General features: G+C 46.8%; 1 protein-coding gene and 1 long non-coding RNA gene across 2 annotated transcripts in view; both read right to left on the minus strand.

Moving 5' to 3' along the window:
• Window positions 1–1632: 1632 nt before the first annotated feature.
• On the minus strand, window positions 1633–14432 carry LOC147235125 (uncharacterized). The gene is made up of 3 exons (XR_015106004.1): window positions 14161–14432; window positions 13977–14031; window positions 1633–1715 (listed from the first exon to the last, which is right to left on the minus strand). It is a non-coding gene; the product is annotated as an uncharacterized LOC147235125 (long non-coding RNA).
• Window positions 14433–18494: 4062 nt separating this feature from the next.
• Window positions 18495–20057, minus strand: part of cps1 (carbamoyl-phosphate synthase 1, mitochondrial) — a 50131-nt gene continuing 48568 nt past the window's right edge. The window contains exon 38 of the mRNA XM_086146014.1: window positions 18495–19766. Within this exon, the coding sequence (XP_086002140.1) occupies window positions 19644–19766 (123 nt within the window). The 3' untranslated portion in view covers window positions 18495–19643. The remainder of the gene's footprint in view (window positions 19767–20057) is intronic.

A 20057-nucleotide genomic window follows, 5' to 3' on the forward strand; every position in this document is an offset into this window, starting at 1 on the left:
ACATACATGCACACATAGCTAGATATATACAAACATATATATATATACATATATATATATATGTATATACAAACAGTTCTGCATACATTGCCGCAAATAAAAAACACACATAAGTATGATTTTATACATATATATGCATTTATGCATTCATATATGAATACATACAACATTATATATACACATGTATACACAAATTGTATATATATTAATTTGTATATACATGTGTACATACACACATACATACATACATACATACACTTGTAAACGTTAATGTTTCTCTATATATGTACATATGAAACAGATATACAGATATGTTCTTGCTCGTATAAATCCATACATATTTCCATATAGGGGGCAATATAAGATATTGATTATTTGAATATATAATTGTCCATAAAACAACGCATACATCATACATATATCTGTCTGCCAATCCATCTCTCCATACATGCATTCATACATGCACATATACATTCATCCATATGCATACTTTTGCCCATAAATACATATATTTATATACATATTAAAAACACACATATATATAAATACGTACATACATATAAAAATACATACATCTATACATGCATATATGAGTGCATACATATTTATAAATATACTTATTTAACCCTAGAACACTAACGTTAAAATAAGTAACACCATCACGAGCGTTGGCTATTTTTTAACCAAAACAATATTTTGGATAAAATACAGTTTTCATCAATTTATAGATGGACCGATGGGAGGAGGGAAACAAACTTACAATTAATAACATCAGAGAGCAGCCTGAAGCTACCCAAGGACCTATAAAACACAATGGCAACACAATGACAATCACATGACGTTATTGTCCTAGGCTTAAATATACAACTGTACATACAGTATATAGACATATATGTACATATATGTATATTCACATCCAAATAAACATACATACATTCATATATGCATCCTTATGTATACACACATTTCTTCAGGATAGAGAGGGAAATGTATTGACAGATACTTGAAGATGGAGACAGTACTTGTGAAGTGAAGTGAAGTGAGGAAGGCATTGAAGAGGATGAAGAGTGGAAAGGAAGTTGGTCCTGGTGATCTACCTGTAGAGGTCTGGAAGAGTCTAGGAGAGGCAGCAGTAGAGTTTCTGGCTAGATTATTCAACAGGATCTAGAAGATACTTGAGGAATGGAGAAGTGTGATATTGCCAATTTTGAAGAATAAGGGGGATGTGCAGAATTGCGGCAACTGATAAATCATACAAAGAAGTTATAGGAAAGAGTAGTGGAAACTAGACCGAGAGCAGAAGTCAGCATTTGTGAGCAGCAGTATGGCTTAATGCCTGGAAAGAGTACTACAGATGCTGTATTTGCGTTGAGAATGCTAACAGAGAAGCACAGAAAAGGTCAGAGGGAGCTGCAATGTGTTTTTGTAGACCTAGAAAAAGCATACGACAGGGTGCCAAGATAGGAACTCTGGTATTGTATGAGGAAGTCTGGAGTGGCAGAGAGGTATTTTAGACTGGTGCAGGACATGTATGCTCGCTGTGAGACAGTGGTACGGTGTGCTGTAGGTGTGACAGAGGAGTTCAAGCTGGAGGTGGGACTCCATCAGGGATCAGCTCTGAGCCCCTTCTTGTTTGCAGTGGTGATGGACAGGCTGACAGATGAGGTTAGACAGGAACCTCCATGGATCATGATGTTTGGAGATGACATTGTGATCTGCAGTGAGAGCAGAGAACAGGTTGAGGAACATCTAGAGAGTTGGAGGTATGCTCTGGAAAGGAGAGAAATGAAGGTTAGTCGCAGCAAGACAGAATATATGTGTGTGAATGAGAGGAACTCGGGTGGAGCGGTGAGGCTACAGGGAGTGGAGATCGAGAAGCTGGAGGATTTCAGGTACTTAGCGTTAACAGTCCAGAGCAACGGAGAGTGTGGAAAAGAGGTGAAGAGACGGTCCAAGCAGGTTGGAATGGGTGGAGAAAAGTGTCAGGGGTACTATGTGATAGAAGACTTTCAGCCAGAATAAAAGGAAAGGTGTACAAGACAGTGGTGAGACCAGCGATGATGTTTGGACTAGAAACTGTTCCAATGACCAAAAGACAGCAGGCAGAACTAGAGGTTGCAGAGATGAAGATGTTGAGGTTCTCTTTGGGAGTGACCAGGATGGAGAGGATCAGGAACGAGTCCATCAGAGGAACAGCACATGTTAGATGTTTTGGAGAGAAGGTCAGAGAAGCCAGACGGAGATGGTTGGGTCATGGACAGAGGAGGGAGAGAGAACATATTGGTAGACGGATGCTGGAATTGGAGCTGCCAGGCAAGAGGTCTGGAGGAAGACCAGAGAGAAGATTTATGGACGTCGTGAGAGAAGATATGAAGGCAGTTGGTGTAAGAGAGGAGGATCCAGAGAATAGGGTTAGATGGAGAAAGTGGACTCGCTGTGGAAAACCTCAATGGAAAAGCCCAAAGGAGAAGAAGAAGATATAAATACATTTGTAGATATCTTACGTGTTTGCATGTATTTATATATTTGCATGCATATATGTGTATGTATGTATACATATATGTATCTTATACATCTATGAATATATGTGTAGGTATGTAAATGTATATATGTATGCATTTGTATGTGTAAGTATATGTATTTATGTATGTATCTATGTATGTGTGTGTGTGTGTGTGTATGCATTTGTATGTGTAAGTATATGTATTTATGTATGTATCTATGTATGTGTGTGTGTGTGTGTGTGTATGCATAAATATGTATATATTTAAGACTTTTTTGTCTTGTTACCTCCTGTCTTCTGCCTTTCTATTTATATTCATACTCCTATTTATTTCCTTTTTTGACATTGTAACTGTTATGCTGCTGTGACAAAGTAATTTCCCCCATGGGCATCAATAAAGTTTATCTTATCTTACATTTTCAAAGGACAAGTATAAACCTAAAAATCAAGTAAAATAAATCGATGATGGTCAATGATAAATAACAAATGAGATTGTGTGGAACTGATTTCCTCCTCATATCGGGGACACAATGAGTTCATTTCAATGAATATTTTTTCTGGTTGGTAAATTTCTGTTTCTGTTTCTACAGTTAGCCTAACTGACTACAATTCAATTATACTGAAACGCCTATCACTGCGTGCTCTGATATTTACAGCCGCCGCCTGTTCATTCAACGCACGTTTGAGCTATGATCCAGAAACTAACCGACGAGTTTCCACATTTCTGTAAAATATTAAATCTCCTGAACAATAAATGCGAAGCGAGAACCTCACGACAAGCCTGTATTTGTTGGAATTCTGAACGTCCTGCATGTTGAGGACTCCTCTGTCACAAGAAAAAGAAAATCTGGGCCTCGATTTTTTTTTGTCCCCGCTGGAATTAGATTTCAAATCATCAAGTTGTCTATTTTGCATGATGTATCCTGGCCAGCTTTGCCTGGATGTTGGTCCCCGGGGCTGACAGCCTTGTGGGGCACCAAGCAACCACACTGACTACAAGCTCCCGCTAATCTCATGGAAATGTTTCGCTTTGCCCCGTCCAAACACAGACGTCGGCTGTGCTCACTCTGAGCCACGCAGTCGCTGTCGTGCTTTATCACCTGTCAGCAGCGCTGAACACCGTCACGGTGAAGCCTTTCCGGGGGCGGGGGGATGTTTTCGGTCACGTATCCCGCTAACCGAAACACAAAAAGGCAGTCAAAACTCGACTAAAAGGACCAACACCCGTCTTCACGCCGCTATGCAAATGCACCGTTCGTCACGATACGTTTCAACATGCGATTCATGTAACAAGCTCTTAATATTTAAGAAGAAATAGTCCCAAACTGGATGGAACTCCCCTTTCACATCGTTCTCCCTGGCAATCATATTGGCGTACATGCCTTCTTCCGGTTCCTCTGCGTCATCCTTGCTGCAGTGGTTCGTGCACGCTGTCTTTTGCTAACTCCTTGTGGCAAGAGTGTGCAAAACAATGGAGATTCTGCTCATGTTTGTCCCAACATCTCACCTGCTTTCTTTAATACTTGCTTCCAGAAAGGTTGGACCACAGGACGTCCCCAAAAGCCAAGTAAAAACATAGCATTTCAACCCTCACCCATCCAACGTCTTCTGTCTTCTACTAGGCCCATTCTAAAAACCAACATAGGAGTAAAGATGTATCTATGTATGAATGTGAAATGGGTTAATTTGCCTCTAATATCCCTAACGGCCGACTCAACTGTGGAAATTATAGTGGCCATTTCTTTTGACTTATTTCACATTCGAAATCTCTTTGCCGTATTCATCTAAGATAACCCTTTGGAATTCTATTATATACTTTTTAAATACTCTGGCACTATGCGTCATACTCAGAAAGTAGTTTTTATTCTCACGATGAGCCCAAATAGCAAAGAGAAATAAAAAAGGGAAAACCGAACGAGGGCTCGGTTCTCTGCATCCAAATGCGCTTCAGTCCGTAAAGGCTTTTCAAGCATGGCTTGTATTTTCTGGTACGCACACATCTATTTCCTCAGCCATTAGCGAAGCCTTGGCTAGCCCACCCGTGACCACACTCCTGCTGTGGAGCAATCGCATCTTATTAACTAATGATAATTCCTGTGGTGCTGCAGGCTCCTTCTGAACTGCCCCGGCCGGTGTTCTGTTCCCGTTCGGCTTCGGGTTCGGTCCGACGGCCACAAGACCGACCCGCCTCCACCTCCGATCCTTTCCATTGAACGCTCCATCTCTCTGCCGGGTGAGATGGTGTCTCACCCGGCAGATGAGACACCATCTTCTTCTTCTTCTTTCGGCTTTTCCCTTCAGGTGTCGCCACAGCGAGTCCACTTTCTCCATCTAACCCTATTCTCTGGATCCTCCTCTCTCACACCAACTACCTTCATATCTTCTCTCACGACGTCCATAAATCTTCTCTTTGTTCTTCCTCCTGACCCCCAATTCCAGCACATCCGTCTACCAATATATTCTCTATCCCTCCTCTGTCCATGACCCAACCATCTCAGCCTGGCTTCTCTGAGCTTCTCTCCAAAACATCTACCATGTGCTGTTCCTCTGATGGACTCATTCCTGATCCTCTCCATCCTGGTCACTCCCAAAGAGAACCTCAACATCTTCATCTCTGCAACCTCTAGTTCTGCCTGCTGTCTTTTGGTCATTGGAACAGTTTCTAGTCCATGAGATGAGACACCATCATTTTCTTTTCGTTTCTTTTCTTTTCTTTACGGGACAAAGTAAATCCAGATTAAGAACGCCGCAGGCTTGACACGCAATTCCAAGCGGTATTATTGCATCAAAATGACAATGCAAGACGCTCTTGGTGTTTTTGGGATCGGCCGCAACCACAACAGACAAATGTCAGAGGCAAAAATGATAAAAATCCTTCTTAGCTTTTAGTTTGGCTTGTGCCTTGTGTGAGCAGTATCCTATCAGACTGCTATTATTTAGCTGATAAGGTTAAAATGTATGAAGATTCATTCATTGGCTGTCAGTTCTCCTGCTCCTGGCCAGAGCCCATCCAAGATGGGCGAGGAGGGACCGAGAGATTCTAACCCTCGCCCACAAGGCTCTGGAGACATGCAGGACTTCACCCTCCTCGCCTCGCATCTGGAAGACGAACGGTCTCCGAAGAAGCCGGAGGAAGCCGGAGACATCCTCACACGGGGACATTGGAGATCATAGAAACTCCAAGGGACCTTCTGGGTGCCGACCTTGTGTTGGCAGGTGCATTCAAAGTGGTTTTTCATAGTTTGGCGAGAGGCGATCGATCGGGGCGAATCTGAGCTCGGGCCGGGACTCTTTAATTCCGATGGCCTTGTTTTGTCGGGAAACAACACAAACGATGCTCTCAAACTGAAAGAGCCGACCCTTGAATAAAGATGTGGAACACAGAGGCAGAACCATTACTGTTTTCAACTGTTTCATAAGAGGAGGTGAAGGAAGCGGCGCTTACGTGCCCAATCAGATGGTCAGAGCCAACCGGAGGACGGACCGTGTCTGTTCGGGGCAGTTTTATGATGTGTAATTTAATTTAATTGCTTTATAGAGTGCGCGCACAAAAGACTTTCCAATATTTGCTGCCAGAGGACATGAAACCATTTGGAACAACGTTGGTGACTTTGACACACTGTTTATCCACGGGCTCTTTAATACGCCCGGCAACGATTGGATGGGGGTGGAAAAAAAAATTAATCTGACTATTTAAAATCTAAAAGGAAAATAAACCTTGTAATTTACGGCAAGTGAAAATACGCAGCTGTCAGCCAATCAAACAACAGATATCACCCTCACCTCTCTCGGCTGACAGGCTATTAAGGTTACAACCATTTTTACTGGCGCTAAACTGGGAGTTCAGCTGCCTCCATCTCACAATCTGGAAGGGGTGCATGCACAACAGGGTGTGTGTGTGTGTGTGTGTGTGATCTGAACAGAGAGAAAATAGGCGGTGAGGGTTGTCACCTCGGCTGAATATTAAAGACAAGGATTATCTGTATTGTAATGAGGGGTAATCAGTGAGCACTCTTATCTCATTATAGTCTTTGTCTCCTTACTCAAGCAGCCATTACCCCTTTGGGCGCTGCTGCCACGCCGCTACCAACCTGTCATACCTGGTGTGCTTTCGCGCCGCCACCTCTATCCACCCCTGCCAGACACTGACAAAAAAAAAGAAAATATCCCTGCTTCCTAGAAAGTGACACGTGGAAAATGACCTACATGAAGGCCACGCCGTCGTATGCAGGGAACAAATCATTGCTTCAAGAGTAAACCGGGATGACGGTGAACAGCTGGGAACCGGGTCGCCGCACACTCACGCTGCCGGAGTTCAAGGCGGCGGCGGCGAGCGGTCGCAAACCAGTAAAATATAAAGATGCCGAGCGGGACCTTTTGCAAAAAGTGAAAATACGGAATTGGAGCTGCCAGGCAGGAGGTCTCGAGGAAGACCTGAGAGAAGATTGATGGACGAGGGGAGGATCCAGAGAATAGGGTTGGATGGAGAAAGAGGATTGGCTGCGGAGATCCCTGAAGGGAAAAGACCCAAGGAGAGGAAGATGATAGGATAAAAATATAGTCGTAAAATCGCTATATTCAGAAGCCTGTTCTTCACCAATAGCGATGATCCTTCTGGTGCAGCTGCCGGAGCCACGTTGGCCGTCATTCAACCCTCACGTTCACATTTCAAATAGTGAACATGCAACCGTTCACACGTCATGCAGAGAAATGCAACCATTCGCTCTCATTCAGACGTCACGGACCAGGAATCTTCTCTCCGCGCCGCCCGGGAGCCGCTAGTCTTTATATGGCCGATGTGACCTAAAATCTGATTGCTCCTGTAAAATTTTAAAAAAGAAAAAATGATTTCACGCCCGATTTCTTTGGTACAAGTCATTTTTTTGTGAGACCGCTTGTCGGCTGATTTGTAGCTCATTCTTTGCTGATTGGGGGGAACAATTTGCGGTTTGGGAAGGAGTATCTTGAATTTTGGCACTAAATCTTGATTTCTAAGAGGTAAATGGTGGATATGTAATTATTGTTAAGTGCATTTCTTGAATCAGTCTGAAGTTGCTCTACATAAATGGCCAGGATTAGAGAGGAAAAGCAAGCGGCTGGTTGGTATTCATGGTTCAAAGGGGTTTGGGGTCATTCGCCCGCAAAGGTAAAGGGTTATTTTCAATGTAGTCAGAAGACAGAGAGTTACTTAACAGTGGCCCGCGGTGAAATATTTACTCGGCCCAGATTCATATCTAATGAGCTTAAAGACACTCGGTTATGCAACGGAGGCGGCGTTAAATGTTTAATGCAGTGTTGTTGTGAAAGCACCGGCGTGGCCTGCACTTGTCTTCAAATTAATTTTCTTTTTCCCGCAGCTTTCAAACAGCGCTCGGCGCCGCTCGCTGTCCCGCCGACGCGAGCGAAGAGGCTCGATCGATTCCGCGGTCGCGGCGCAATAAACCGGCGCTCGTCCTTCGATGTAACATTCGCGGATGACTTCAATTGTTTAACAATGCGGTTCCACGTCCTTAATTCTGCATTTTGACTTTGATAAGTCGGAGGTCTGGCTTTACGAGGTACGGCTCAGCGCGGGGCGTTTTGTGATATAAGCTGAAATTGTCCGTTGTTCCTGCATGTCTAATTAGCTGCAAAACACCAGCTCTATTCATGCGACTTGTCTTAAAGTCCCGCACTTAAAGGATCTCGCTCGGCACTCATCTGCACCCTGAGGCCAGACAAGGGGGAGGAGGAGGAAAACACAACCGACCGGCTCGGATGAAAAGCCTCTGATGAGCAGAGTAACACCAAAATATCGGTGGTTTTCATGAAGGCGGTTTAATTCTTTTCATCCGTGTCACCCAGAGAGAAGCGGCAAAGCGGCGGCTGCTTTGCGGCAGCTAAATCCACGTGTTTGGGAAATGGGACTTGAATGAATGCGCTTTGTAAAACAGCCTCTTGTTGTTGTTGTTTTTTTCACTCTTTGTTGGCGACGACATCAACTCAAGTCAACCGTCGTCAACAATCGGGCGGCGACCTGAGCCCGGTCTCAAAGGGACGGGAACGAGTGACGGCGGGCGGAGAGGAAATGAAAAATACCAATCGCAGAAACCGAGCTGCGTTTCGTTTGAAAACCGCTGTCGTTTTACAACCGAGGCACAAACTAATACGGATGAAAGACAAATGAAATGGAAAGGTTGCATTAAGGCGCTTTAGAAAGTGTAACGCAACGCCGGGGACAAAACAAATGGACTGAACTGTACCTGCCTCGCACCGGACGCGCCCTCGTGCACTAATTGGGCGAAGACGGCAGGGAGCTTTGCAAAAATATAATCCATGCTAAGGACGGAGCCCGATGTTTCCAAACTCTACAAAGTCAAAAGCAGCAGTAACATATACCCTAACTGAGAGTTAACGGTGTGTGTGTGTGTGTGTGTGTGTGTGTGTGTGTGTGTGTGTTATGGATTTTACAAGATAGCCTCGTGCCAACCGGTACACTACAAATATCGACCCTCTGTGTGCCGGCAATGAGGTCCGACGGAGCTTTTCCAGACCTTAGTCAGGCTGATCGGATGACCAACACCTCACAAGTGGTCTTCCTCAAACATCCTCCTGTGTTTTAAGACCTTAATTACAACAAAAGGGAATTCGACATGAGGCTCCGTCTCTCCCATCCAGTACTCTTAAGTGTGCGACAAACAAAAGGAAGCTTTTCAAAGGGTGCAGATAAAAAGAGGCCGTAGGTAACAGACAAGGAGACCTGTCATCAGTAAGGCAAGTGACGTAGGTTTCAACTAGTGACCAGCCGATGTCTGATTTCCATGTTCCTCGATGAAGAATAACGGTACAAGGATTAGTCGTGGATCGCTTGCCGTGGTTTGTGCACCGGGTGGACATGAAGATGAGCAACGCCTCCACACTGATCTGTACAGGCTCAAACTAGCTTCGGGTTCATTTACCCATTTGCCACCTCGGTAAAGACGGACAAAGTCCAAGATCCGAAGAAACCTCGGCGCACTCGCTCAGATGAGGAGGTTTTTGGCAGAAAGGCGTTCAAAGCACCTCGGAGAGCCTGTCGGTTTGTCCGACGGTCCCGACTCTTAAAACCAACTGGCGTCCTTTACGCCCCTGGCCTCGTGCACGAGGTCACCACGCATCGTTTTAAGTCTCGCTCTTTAAGTCGGTATCTCAGTAACGCTCTATCGGTCCGGCTCCCAGCATCGTTTTCATTCTAAATGAGGCTTTATCTTGACGTCCACTCGGTAGGCGTGATGGGACGAAACCGCCGCCGCTTCCTGTTTATACTAATCCTATGTAATTGTCAGCTTCTTGAAGAGTTCATCTACGTACATCACTACACTTCTACCTACTCAGCGAACACCGCGGAGGAAAGCGGCCTCACCGTCTAAAAGAACTATTTGAGCTTCGCATCACGGCTCGTCACCGCGCTCTTCGCGCCGATCCTCAGAATCGCCTCGGAACCCCGGGACAGATCCCGGCTCAATGTGGGCGACCATCGGTCTCAACCGGTTGCAGTAGGAAGGGAGGATGCCGGAGATGGAAAGTGAAAGCCTGACAGAGACGGAGGTCGATTTGCTGGCCGGGAGTGACGGCCACAAATGATGGGCGACTAATAATAACAGCAGCTTACAAGACATACGAGGAGCAAAAGCAACAGCGCCTTAATGAGAGGCCTCTCGACCTCCCGAGAGTCCAGATCTTCACCGGAGCCCGATATAAATGTTTTGAGAGCCAGACAGCCGCGCATCGTTGTCCGGAGGCGTCTCAATTTGCTTCCGAGCGAACTGACAAGCGCAGCCGTTTATCTCAGCTAGCTTGCCAAGATGTCCGATGCTAATGTATCTGCGGACACTTTCACAGAGGTCGAAAAGGTGTCGTTTGTCTCGAGTTATTGATTCTTCTTGTTGAAATATTCCCCGTCGTCACTCCGCTTCTTAGCCTCGTCGCTAAAAGGCATCGAAGGCTAGCACTTGCTACGATGATAGCGTGCGGCGCAAAGTGCCGGATATGGCGTGTTGATGCGGTAACCGGGGTAACCGGGGCCGACGCCTCCAGCGGACATTTGCGACGTTCACATCAAGTCATCCTCTGCTCATTTTTAAGCAAAAAAGAACAGCAAACTGTAAATGATGTCAAAACTCCTGAGGCGAATTGGAGTCTGTCGAACAATTGGCGGATGTGTTGTTGCAGTCTGGGCGACACATCATGGTAACAATTTCTCTCCGCAGATGGCAACTCAAACTGTTTGATAGCGTGGGAAACAATTAAGCTGCGCAATCACGACCGGAATGAGAAGCCATTACAGCTAATAGGGTGATGTCTTGCTGTCACAGTGGTATTTAAGACACACTAAAACAGAGTAGGCAAAGAGCAGCTCTGTGAGAACGCTTTAGATCCTGCTGCACTCTTAAACACTCAAATGTGACATTATGGTTGTGTGTGTGTGTGTGTCCAGAACAGCTACGTAGCAGCAAATGTTGGTTATGTCTCCATGCCGGATACCGAAGTAAATGTATGTTTATTAAACAACCTCACAAAGTCGTGTTTGCAGGCTGACCTTTAAGCGTGGTATTTTTGAGAAAACATTATGCGATAATTACCAAACTGGATCATTAAAATAGAACTATGAACATTTTTTTCAGTTTGTTTTCTCAGTTTTTTTTTTTTTTTATGTTGCAAATTTCCAACACATTGTGGCCAAGACATTTTAACTGTTATGGCTAATTTTTTAAGATTTAATTAATATTATCACTCAGCAAGGTATGATAAATCATTTTCGTGCTCTGCATTGATAAAAATTAAAAAGCGTAGGCGAACTAGAACAAGCATTTATTCTTACATCGAAAAACGTGTCTATCTCCCATTGGAATCGACACATATATAAATATACAGAGCGTTCTACAGAGTGTAAAGTGACTGGCTCTCTGCAATCCGTCTGTATGCATTTGCAGGCGTGGCGATCGGCCTGCAACTACAATGTGACTGAGCCCACGGGGATTCGCAGTCTTCTAAGCCCTTCTTGCTCCCTGCCTCCATAAATAATTCATTTAGCACAGCATGAAAACCGCATGTCAATTAGCCGGGTTATTTTTTTTTTTTTCCTTCCTCCTAATGAAAACAACAGGTCCCTTCTCATGCCCGCTGGAGGAATGTAGTAAAACAGTGTGTTATTTAGAATTTGTGGACATGACTACTTAAACTACGGCCTCAATTTTCTTAAAAAAGAGGGAGGGGGACAAAACTCTGACAGTGTCAATTATTCCGTTTGACTTCTGCAGGCCAATCCTTTCTCGATAAGTTGGAACGGATGTTAAGTTTGCTCGCTGTGATTTACTTACAGTTACGTTGCTCCTTTATAAGCTGTCGAGTTCTATGTACAGAAACCAGCAGCCGCGGTACGAAACCGGCTCCTGCTTTTACGCCCCGTCTGAAACGATTTCGTAAACGTCTCGCATCACATTTGTCGTGAAAAAGCGAAGGGAAAAGGAGCCGAGCGGGTCGGCGGTCACCAGGCGGGTCGGCGGTCACCAGGCGGGTCGGCGGTCACCGGGGGAGCCGGCCCGAGGAATAAACCTGGGCGTCGTCTGACGTGGATCTCGCGAGGCCTCGCCATCCTGGGCGGGGGAGTGTGTTTACAAGTGTGGCACGTTTACAGCTGCCGCTCAGCTGTGCACGTGTCTAGACGCACAACCATTAGCATTCGGTAATCTCTTTTTGTCTCACCTTGTCAAGGAGTCCAACCAGAAAATCTTTCCATACCTGATTGATGAACAAATGAATCCCACTTTTTTCTTTTACACGACACACACACAGAAAAGTCATGTAAAAAATTCATGTTGTCTGGTTGCACGGGAGCAGCGACGGCGTCAGACTCATGGTTAAAGTGACTCGCACCAGTGCACAGACAGGAAGGCCGGGAATTAAAGTGAAAAGCGTCTGGTTCCTTTGACTCGAACACGTAGATTCAGTCACCAATACAATGATTTGCATGTTGTCCTAAATATGCGGTGCTGTCATCTAGAGCTGTGAGGCCTGGCAGGCAGATGTACGGTCAAGAAGTGTTTTTATGTGCCTGTAGTTCACTGAACAAGTTTAAAGGGTGAAAAAAAGACTTTCATAGTGAATAGAGACGTATGGAAGGATCAGCAAGGAGTCCATCAGAGGGACGGCACGGTGGATGTTTTGGTCAGAGAAGCCAGACCGGGTCGTGGACAGAAGTAGATGGATGCTGGTTTAGAGGAAGACCAGAGAGAAGACGGATGGACTTGGAGAGGATATGAAGGTAGTTGGTGTGAGAGAGGAGGATCCAGAGAACAAGGTCAGATGGAGAAGCTGGATTCACTGTGGAGATCCTGAAGGGAAAAGACCAAAGGGGAAGAAGAAGAGTGAATACAGATGTGTTTGTTGTGATTTCCGTCCGGTGTTGCGCGGCTCCGTCTGCAGGCGTAGCTGGACACGGCACGCAGCCGTTCGGCAGCCGCAATGCAAACCGAGCGACCGGGTCCGTTGGAAAATTCCCGTCAAAATATGTTTGTTTCTTTTCAGAATCGGAGGATCGAGCGACGGGCCGCCTCCTCTCCGGGGTCACCGACGCAAGGTCTGGTATCTGGGCAGTCGGACGGCCGGCTCGTGGTGTTGGTCGGCGTCGCCGCAAACGCTCAGCCTCTGGAGCACGAAAAATAAGAGCTAAATAAAAATGATCTTGTCCACGATATCTGGTCATGAAATTCCCCTCTGACCAAACTCCTCTGCTTTCCCTCGCAACCGCCGTCCTCCTCGGCCTCGACCCGCAGACCACCGAGCTCCGCGGCTCACGTGCACCCCGGCGTCCATCGACCTGCGTGCACAGTTGGATAAAAATCAACACGGCTGTTTACGTGCGCTTTAAAAATACAACTGGAAAAGCAGGATCCCGGCGGATCGTTCCGGCTCCGGCGGCGTCGCCAACAACAACAGCTGGACGGCAATTCATTGCAGTTCGGCGAAGACAAATCCGGCGCTTTGGCTGCAGAGCGGAGATCCGGTTCTATCTTTACCCCGCGGTTTGTTCCTCCTCTGAGCACTCAGGAGCTCCGCAGGTCTATATTTGCCATGACAGCCAACAAGCCTCCGCCCAGTCAGCAGGACTGCCGTGTAAATAATATGACCATTAAGTTGCCGCGGAAATGAAGACCGGTCCGCTCCGTGAAAAACCGCAGAGGCGCCGACAGGCGAAGGTTTATAGGAAAAGATGGCTAGATTTTATCTCAGATCGGCGGTGGTCGGACACAAATACAACTAAGGGACGGCGGGAGGTTTTCATCACTGCAAAGAAAAATGAAGCGGCTCATATTGCAGACCATCCGTTATCTGCAGCACATATAGAAAAAGGGAACCAAGAAACACCTTGAGACGTTTCACACCGGAGGTTGGAAGAGGTTTGCAGGAAATAGTATTCAGAGAAAGACGGTGAAAAATAAAAAGGAATACTTGCGGTTAGTTTGGAGGCGGCGTGGCTTCACAAGGTGGGAGAAGATGAATAGAAGCAGCTGCAGAAGAAAACAAAAAAAAAAAAAACATCAGGGTTGCCGGAGTCGAGAAGCTCCGAACACAGGGTTCGATAGCAAAGTGAACTTGAACACTGAGCGATATATAATTTTGACACATTTCCATCTCACCATTGGTGGAACAGGAACCGCCTCTGGCCAGCCTGCTTCCCGTCCGGCCTCGTGAGAAGGACCTGTTCTGTTGATCAGATTATTAATTCCCTGTATCGCTGGAAAGAAAACACTCGTAACTCCTTTACGTAATGAATTATAACATCTATTTAGCCTCGTATAGATCTAGTGATCTTTATTGACCCGGTGACGGGTCTTGTTCTGACCCTCACGTGAGGTTCAAGAGTTATGTCTTTTTGCCAAGATCAGGATACAAGCGTCCTCCAGTCAGATGAAAGGATTTCCATGTTGAGATTTGCTTCAAAACGCCTGCTGTGCTTCCAACATCAGCTTCATCTGCATCCACGCTCGTCTTACAACCCGAAAGAACCGGGACGTCACATGGTTGATGTTTGAAATGTTTCCCATCATCACATCTGTGGAGAACAAGGCTGGAGGTTTGAGCCCGAAGCTACTGTATCAGGAAGGTTTTCACATTTGTTTGTTGTGAGAAACTTGTTCTTCATTAGAAAATAACCTTTTTTACATCCTAATCTGATCTTTCATTCAGTCACTGGACGATTTCTATCTGCGGGGTCAGACTCGTGTTACGGATGGTTCAAAGACTCAAGTGCGGAGCAACAAGACACGACCAGGACTCAGAAATTAGTTATAAATATTCAATGGTTGCCAAACTACAAACAGAAATCGAGCCAAACAAGAACTGAATAAGGGACAAAGGACGACTAGCAAAACTAGCGAACGGGCTAACAAACTGATGGCGAGTAGCTTTAACGCTAGTGGACGGACCTAAGTGGCGATACAAACAAACATTATCAATTATCGACCGGGCTACGAACAAAAAGAACAAACTAGCAAATCTAGTAATACAAGGATTCCTAAACTAACCTACGGTACTCAACCGGTGGGAAGGCAGTGAGTGAGGCTGGGGGTTCCGGGCAGGCGGAGAACGTGTGTGGCGGCGGAGTTGGATGACGGTGTAGCAGACAGGAGGAACGATCCAGGGGTTTGACGGACCGAAGCTAAGCTGGCGAGCAGGATCCAGTAGGTGAACCGTCCAGGTGGGCGCAGGTGTAATCCGGTGATCTTTGCTGTGGACTGACGTTCCGGCGATGAGTCATCCGGTGTGTGCGGCTTTTAAGCTGCACAAGAAGGGTGCGGCCAATCAGCTGCAGCCACGCCTTGTTTGCTGATTGTCAGTTGCTTCCACCCGGCTGCCTCACCGCCACACACCTGGAATCAGAGAAGGGAGAGAGAGAGGAACAGGGAAAACAGACATTGCTTCTAGCAGACATTACTAGTGGACGTAACACTCGCCCACGCCAATCATCTGGATCTTTTGGTGAAAGCAGAACAAGCCCTCCGCCTGACAACATCTAACCTGGTGGAGGAATAGAAGTAAAACTAACATGAGCCTCACATAGTCAGGAGCCGCAGGGAGACGATGGAGACGATGGGGCGCAGCGGCGGCACGGGCAAAGCCTGCCTCGAGACACCGGGACATATGGAGGCATACCGGCACCGGCGTGGCCGCTGGGCGAGGCTGGAGGGCGTAGAGAAGAGGAAGAGCAGTGGGACATGGAGGCCAAGTGCTGAGCTTCACACTCAGAGCCGCATACGATGTCCGGCCTTCTCCTTCCAACCTCCATCTCTGGTCTGGAGAGGATCCGGTGTCCTGAAGCACATCCTGCTGGGCTGCAAGAGCAAGGCAGACACACCCGGTGGCAACAACAAGTGTCTGCAGCACTTGAGAGTAAGAGGATCCTGGAAGCCCAGACTATCTCCTGCTAGCCAACATCCTTCACCCGGGAAGGGGAGGAACATGTGTTCGCCCCGGACCGGACAACACAAAAACGTTCACTCTGTGGTCCAAAGGTGGTGTAGAGACACACAAGCAGTCGCCCTCGGGCTCTCACCTCACCAGACAGACAATCGTTCACCCGTTTCGGCACATGAAGTGGGTTGGGAGGTATTTCTTACGAAAAAAAAGCTACGAGCTGTAATTATTCCTTTCCGCTTTGTTCGTTGACCCGCCGTCCGTGTCGGGGCGACGGCTCCGCGAGCGACGCCGCAAGGAAGACTGTCACGATACGCAGGGGGGGCGGACTCAGGCAGGGAACCACGCCTCGGAGCAGGAATCTGGATTGAAAGCGCTTTATTTGGCTTGAACGGCAGGTAGGGTGTCGCTGGTGAGCCCCTGGCCCCGAGACAGAGCTGCACAGGGCTGGGTCTCACCAGGACGGGTTCCAGGCTGGATCTCGGGCTGGGTCAAGGCTGGATCAGATGTTACACCGGGTGGGTCCGGTCGTAACAGGGTAGGGGTCCGGTGTGACAGGGGTCTGTGACATCCACAATCCACAAGTGTGTGCCGCTGCCCTTTATAGGGATCTTGATTAGCGGCAGCTGCCGCATCTGGCGCCGATTGCGAATGAATCCCAGCCGTGTCAAATGACAAACGTCTCGACCGCCGAGAGGAGATCCTGACAAAGACCTTCCACGGGAGTCGAGACATTTGTTGCATCATTGGCGATGAACCGGGATGAATGACGGACCCTGATCCCGAACCCGCGTCCACGTCTGCGGAGCTCAACGGCACGGCGGAGGAAAAACCATCGCCCGTCACACCGTATCAAGACCGGCGTGTGAGACAAAACAAGACTACATGTACAAACTCCGTCGGTCAGCGGGTCTTGCAGGGATTCTGCCCAGGAGACGGGGATCCGAGCAACAGACCGGGCCGCTCCCACGCCGACGGACTCCCGGGCCTGTTGCTTGGTTACCGCGGCGGCGATACATTATCATTCTGCCGGCCCTCGGCCGCCGAGGGCGAGGAAGTTCAACCGCTCGAAACCCAGATTTCTCTTAAGAAAATTTGAGATGTTTTTTTTTGGACCGCGAGCGAGCGAGAGCAGGGAGACGCACCTAAAACACTTATTTGCTCTCCAGATCTGATCCACGCAGCCGTGAATATTTAGATGCACTCTGCTTTTCCCAAACTTCCTGGTTTAAATACATATTCAAATGACGCGACGCTGCCCCTGGAAAGAGCCCTGCTCTTTTAAAAGACACGGTGATTCCACCGGAGACACCAACTGTGACGAATACAGGAACTGCTCTGAAATGTGCCAGACGGCTTCAGAGACGCCGAGGAGAAGAAGGGAGATCTTGAGGTTGTTGTTTGGGAGTGAGGAGGATGGAGAAGACCAGCGCCGAGGCCGTCACAGGGAAGCTGTTCAGGAGATTTAGACGGAGGAGCGGCGGCGGAGATCTGGAAGGAAGCGTGCTGGGTTGGAACCGCCGGGCAGGAGGTCTAGAGGAAGACCAGAGAGGAGGTTCATGGACGGAGGGAAGCGACAACGGAGAACTCAGAGGAGAAGATCGGCCGAAAGAAAGAAAGAAGACGAGGACGTGGGAGCTGGAGGTTTCCTCTGCAGCGCGAGGAGACAGGAAGTCACTGGAAACCCAAAATCTTTTTGTCAACCAAATGACACGATCTGTAGGATTCGTGCCGTTTCTGAAAGAATTTGCTTTTTTGCAGCTCAGAGTCCGTAATGTGAATGTTTGGTTTCATCCGGAGGTAAACAGGTCGATTTGGCAATTAGGCCTCAGGAGCAGCGGCGAGGATTTTCCCCTTCCGGCTCTTTACCGTCTCTTTTATCCCCGGCTGCAGTCGCACAGGGGTTTGTGCTGTTCGCTGGGTTTTACAGCAGTATAAACAGGGGGATTTCTGCACTTTTTTTTTTTTTACAGAAAAAAAAATAAAATAAAAAAAAGGTTTTCTAAGATACATGGAAAAGCTGAGGCAGAAGAATGAGGAGGAACGGCGAGTTCAGGTCAGACAGCCGGGCGAAGCAGAGGATTTGCAGGGGGATCAATATCAGCTCTGTGGGAAGAGATGTTTCACAGCCGAAACCGGGGCGGTCATGGAGACGCACGTCCACGCAAAGCAGAATTTAGGATTATAATAGCGTTAAACTGGGATTTTATTATTCGTATTCATTCTTTTATTTCTTACACGTTGCCCGGCTGGTACGCGACGAAGTCGGGTACGAATGGAAAAGGTCGTAAAACCTCCCCAGTTTTCCGATTTGGATTTACAGCGACAAGAATAAAGAAGCAAAGTAAAAGGTAAAAAAGGTGAAAATGAATATTGCTTTGAACGTCAAATATGAGAATTTAAAAGAGACAATATTGATATTTATATCAGGGTAAGCCATAATGTATTGAGTCCCTAAAAAATGACCCAATAAACCTATAAATCCATGTCAGTTAATTCAGATCTTAGTTAGACGCTGATAGAAGCGCCTTTTAGAAAAAGATGAACTGACTCTTCACACATTATAATTATTTATTATTGATCTCAAGTAGGTAAAATGATGTCTTATAATATTCCATATGAAACCCCCCTTGAAAGTGCTCATTAATGTCCTAAAAAGAATATCTTTGGATCTGATGAAGATGATAAAACATTATTAAATGCATGGATGAAACCCTCCCGAGGCCAAAGTAAAATGAAAACTTTGCCGCAGCTTGGATGAAGGCATTAAACGTCACCAGTGATGTAAAGTGAGTTTGGGGATTTTAAAAAATAAGTTAATGCTGGTGTTTTATTCACTTCTTCCCTCAAAATGTTCTCGAATGGGTCGTGGCTCTACATAATTATGTGCAGGCCGTTTAAAACAGACAAGACGAAAAGTCCTATGTGGCAAGCGGACATAAAAAAAGCAGCACGTCCTGTCTTTTACGCCGCTATTCAACTCCGTGTCAAACAAAGACAGGAAATACAGAATGTACAACATCATTAACTCCAAATGTTGATGCTGAGGTTCCATAAGGGGAGATAAAATGGGCATTAATAAACCCTATTATTAAGATACATCCTCACGATGTAGATCGCGCTCGCACCATTTTGAGTTGAGAATGTCAACAATTGGTAAAAAAAATATCCGCATCCGAAAAAAAAAAAAAAGCCAGAGATGAGGCGAGGCGACAGACGTGCGTCTATCTCAGACCTCCGGTGAATTTGAAGTGCGTGGCTCGTTTTGAGGCCTTTCGCATGAAAACCAATTCATAACGATTCATGTTCGTTTTTGAGCGCCGCCATGAAAAAGAGACAAACTGCTCTCCTTCCTCCACCCGACGAGCGACACATCGCCCGAGTGTGCCGGTGGAGACCAGCCACGTCTTCCACGGTGACACGTCTTCTCCGAAACCTCGTCGGAAGAAAGCGTCGACACATAATACACTCAGAAGTTACGCCTAATAAATCCTTTTAAAATATGTCATGATCCATCGGTATTCTTTGCACATCTTGCTTTGGTCTACGAGCCTCCTGTCAGAGCTCCTCCACAGCGGGGATAGAAAACAGAAGGCGCAGGTCACACGAACACCAACTGCCACCGACAAACACCGCTGGAAGGTGGAGGAGGGTGGAAGAAGGTGGAAGATGGTGGAGGAAGGTGGAGGAAGGTGGAGGAGGCCGCCTAGCCCTGCTGGCCAGCTCCTCTCTCCTCCCTCTGCTGGCTGTCTTTCCGCCGGTAGTGGAAGAGGCTGGTGGTGTCCAGTTCTCCGGCGTAGCAAACGGCCTCGGCAAACAGCTTTACCACCTGCGACACAGAAAAAAATCAGAGGATTGCAAGGCTCCGGGACCGGGATTCATCCTGGTCCGGGATTCATCCTGGTCCGGGATTCATCCCGGTCCAGGATTCATCCCTTACGAGCGCCACGTTGACAACGGCCCTCGTAAGGCCACCGTTCAGGAAGAAAATTACATCTGTCTTTTTACCCCCAAACAATTCTAAATAGCAAAAGGAGCTCAACCTTATTCCTGACAGAAATGTCCGCAGTTTTTTTTTTTTTTTTTAGTACTTAAATGCTTCCTCTGGTCTTTATATTTT

Source organism: Fistularia commersonii, chromosome 4 (assembly GCF_037954325.1).
Source record: "Fistularia commersonii isolate RoL2024-O1a breed Wild chromosome 4, RoL_Fcom_v1.0, whole genome shotgun sequence".
Taxonomy (NCBI): domain Eukaryota; kingdom Metazoa; phylum Chordata; class Actinopteri; order Syngnathiformes; family Fistulariidae; genus Fistularia; species Fistularia commersonii.